General features: G+C 38.2%; 1 protein-coding gene across 1 annotated transcript; it reads right to left on the bottom strand.

Annotated features, from left to right (window-relative positions):
* Positions 1–2,065: 2,065 nt before the first annotated feature.
* On the bottom strand, positions 2,066–3,143 carry MC2R (melanocortin 2 receptor (adrenocorticotropic hormone)). The gene is given in 2 exon segments (XM_009702128.1): positions 2,066–2,170; positions 2,172–3,143. Coding segments are annotated over 2 exon segments (1,077 nt in total).
* Between the last annotated feature and the right edge of the window lie 707 nt (positions 3,144–3,850).

Below are 3,850 nucleotides of genomic sequence, written 5' to 3'. Positions count from 1 at the left end.
GGCTCTCACATTTGTCCCTTTCCTAGCCCTAACTACCCGTGTCTCCACAAGACAAGGAGTCCTTTGCAAAAAGCTTTATACAGAATTTTGATGATATGTTTTACTGCTGAATTTTGGATTTTGACGTGAGTCTGTCTTGAATGTTCCTCTTTGCAGTGCTAAATGTATAGTGTTTTCTTTAATGATTACTTCTCCATGTTTAGAAATTATGAGAATAACTTTTTATGGTACATATATTATTAAAATTTACATTTGGAGAGCTTAGTCTGAACATGGGGACTTTGCATCTGTAGAGTTAGAGTGGACTCCCTTTCAAGATGCAGTGACTTCTAACATGGTGGACGCTACTCAGCTCTCTTAACTATGTCTACTTTCAGAAAGTGGATGGAAAACAAAGGTTTGTGGGACGGTGTATTTAGTAGATATTTCGTGTGTTGCAGAGTTAACTTAAGGGCTTCCTAGATCACAATTTTCTGTCCAATATTTTTTATAATTTCGAAGCTCATCGACTGTGTGCACAGGGTATTATGGTACTGTAGGTCTTTTGTTTTGCCTTGTCTTTAATATTGTATAACTTTTTTCTTTTTTTTTTCAGGTGTCTCAGTCATTTCTTGCTATGTGGCTTTACATTTGGTCTGCTTTTGATGGAAAGGAAAAAATTCTCTTTAAAATAAAACGTGTGATTATATCTGAACTCCCTTCTGAACTTGTATTTTATAGATAAAACTGGTTTTGTAATATATAGGTTTGAAAAACTTTCATTTTAGTATCTTTTTTCTCATTTAAGATATTTTCTTTGCTTAGTTCTATAGAGGCTTTCAGGTTTATTGTCCCTTTCTTACAACTTGGTCTGTAAGTCCACCTAAATATGTATGGTTTGGTCCATATTCCATATATCTTGAAATTCCTGTTTTTCTTGGTGTTCCATCAGAGCAAATTCTTCTATTTACCTATGAATTCTAACAGGTTCGATCTTTTCCTTTCCTCCTTCTTCTAGCCATGCCTTGGGTTTCTGAGTTTCATGGTTGTCTCTTACTAAGTATTCTCTCTCTGGCACAGCTGAAAAACTCCACTGAATTATTGTGAAGTTAATTCCTCACCATATGCTCCAGACTGCGTCAGGATGTTTTGCTGTTGAAAGCTATTCTGCCTTAAAGTTTTGTGAGTTTTGTATTATTTTGGCAGGGACAATTCAGAATTTTCTCACTAGGATTTTGTAAATTACAAACTGCTTTGTGGCGCCCTGCCAGACTGGCTAACTGATTCCTTATGCAGGTGATTGACTTCCTTGGAGGTCCTTGAATTTTGTCTCTGGTATTTTGTTTTTTGAATTCTTGGTTGTGGCACGTTTAGAAAGTCATGGCTGAATCAAAGTTCTTTTATTGTCTGCGAAGCTTGTTATTTTATTAAAGCAAACTGGCCCAGGGACTTCCAATGGGGACCTGGCAAGCTCAGCAATTCCCTTTACTTGTCCAGACCTAGCTTTGGGGTTTTAAAATTCAAAACCTGTCTTTGCTGCCACAGCAACTTTATGTTAGAAAAAACTGTTCAGTCACTAAAAATGGCTTTCAAACCAAAATATCTTCTCTTTTGGACTCACCTCCAAAAATTATTTTTGAAACTTAGAGAGCACTAATTGGGTGATTTTAAGGAGAATAGATGTTAAAGAACAGTCATGAATTCACTTTTCCAGCAAAATCCGACTACATGTCCACATTTTCTACTTTATCATAGACCTTTATATAAATGTGCAGTTTAGAAACAAATGTTGATTTCATTGTGGTTTAAACAACAGAATTTTAAAGTATTATACACCTTAAATTGAAATTACTGATACAAAATGAGTTGCCACAAACTGACCTCCGGGGTAATGCAATACCTGGTGCAGAAGAGTTATATTTGAATTTTTCTGAAATGACAAAAGATAATTAAGATACAGTTATTTTTTTACTCGCATGAAAATTGTCGGTGGAATTAACTTAATCAGTAATATTTCTGGAGGTCTTGTTGGCACGGATTGTACGCATACTTAGTTTTTATGCACTCTTTGGTAGCCCTCTGAAAATCACTGGCAGTATCCTACAAACACAGTGTTACTTTGGGCATAAAGGTTGGTATTTTTAACTGATGTTGCACAGTACCCAATAGGTCTGCTTCTATAATCTTCATTTTTCGTGAAGTGTTTACCAGTTCCAGTTTGACCTAGCAGAGCAGAACATCTTCTTAAATGTATTCCGTAATTCTGGGCTTCGGAATGCAAAAATCATAGGGTCGATGATTGCATTGCACATGATAAGCGTCCCATTCACGTGGAAAATGGACATGTAGCAGGCACAGTAAGGGTTATGTGGGCAAAACCTTGCCAAAAGGATGTGAAGAACAAAGGGCGCCCAACAGCAAAGGAAAACTCCAAGGAAAATAGTCAGTGTAATGGCTCCTTTCATGTTAGTTCTCTGATGGACTGTGCTAGTTGGCAGTGCGGCAATCTTTTTAGCATGAGATCGAGCCAGGAGGAACATATGGATGTAGAGGCACAGTATAAAAAACATCATTAAAGGGAACAGGATGGTGAAGGGAATGACTGTTGCTGCTTCATAGGAGAAGAGGGCAATGGCAATGCTACTGCCAGCACAGAACGTCCAAATGATTGCCAGGATAACCAAGGCCCTTCTTAGCGTCATGATATTATGGTACCGCAAAGCGTAGAAGATAGTGATGTATCTGTCTGCCGCAATAGCCAACAAGCTGAAAATTGACCCCAGTAAAGACAGAATGAACATGGAATCCATGGCATCATCCAGCTTTTTCTCAAAGTCCCCACGACGTGTCAGGTACCCCATTTTGCACAAGATGATAAAGATGTTCTCCAGAGTTTTGTACAAGCTACCTAACATGTCTGAAACGGCTAAACTGCAAATGAAGAAGTACATGGGCAAGTGCAAATTCTTATTTCTAACAACAGCAATAAGGACAAGCAGATTTTCCAGTATTCCAGCAGCAGCAACAGTGAAAAAAACTTCCTCTGGCACTATGACCTGGGTGCAGTCAGTGACATTTAAGGAGAAAGCACTTATATTTTCGAGGGAGGGAATGCTTGTCTGCCCTGGGTGTTCGATTAGGTTGGAAGGTCTCTGAGTGCTCATTTCTCCTGGTTGTGGAAAGATTCTGGCTTGTTGTTTTTCAGGCTTGGCTTTATTCTGAAGCTGACCTGTCAGTCAGACCATTCTTCTTTTGGTGAAGGGTTTCTCCTTCATCTGGAGTGATTTTAAGACTTAACTGAAACGTTTGGAATTTCTCCTATAATAAAACATGTAGAAACATAAATATCAGGAAGAAATTTACCACCCAAATATGGCAATAATAGACATTTGAAATATCGCCCGTTGCAATGGAATGCACATATATCATCGTCAGAGAGAGGCAGAGTTGGTTGGGATAAAATAAGAGCTGCTCCAGGCTTCACTGAGCCTTAGAGGAAAACAAAGTGTAAATTCTCTTTTAGCTTCACCAAATATGGCAATAATAGACATTTGAAATATCGCCCGTTGCAATGGAATGCACATATATCATCGTCAAGTGTAAATTCTCTCTTAGCTTCAAAGCAGTTTTAAAAAATACATGTAGTTTTCTTTACCAGTGAGCATCCCACATTTACTCAAACTGATCTGACAGACTTCAAGAGTTTGGCAATCTTTACTGGCCCAGCTGTTTGCTTTGAGAAAGTCTGGCATTTCTCACAAGGTTTGCAGTATTATTAGATACAAATAAGACCAATGCCAAGATAAACTGTTGTCCGGGACATTAACATGTTTGCCACCACACTGTTGATGGTGAAATGAAAGGCCCTCAA

The sequence above is a fragment of the Cariama cristata genome, unplaced genomic scaffold, assembly GCF_000690535.1.
Source record: "Cariama cristata isolate BGI_N322 unplaced genomic scaffold, ASM69053v1 scaffold20946, whole genome shotgun sequence".
NCBI lineage: Eukaryota > Metazoa > Chordata > Aves > Cariamiformes > Cariamidae > Cariama > Cariama cristata.
Note: the sequence above shows the minus strand (reverse complement) of the source record. Positions and strands in the feature narration are given on the sequence as shown.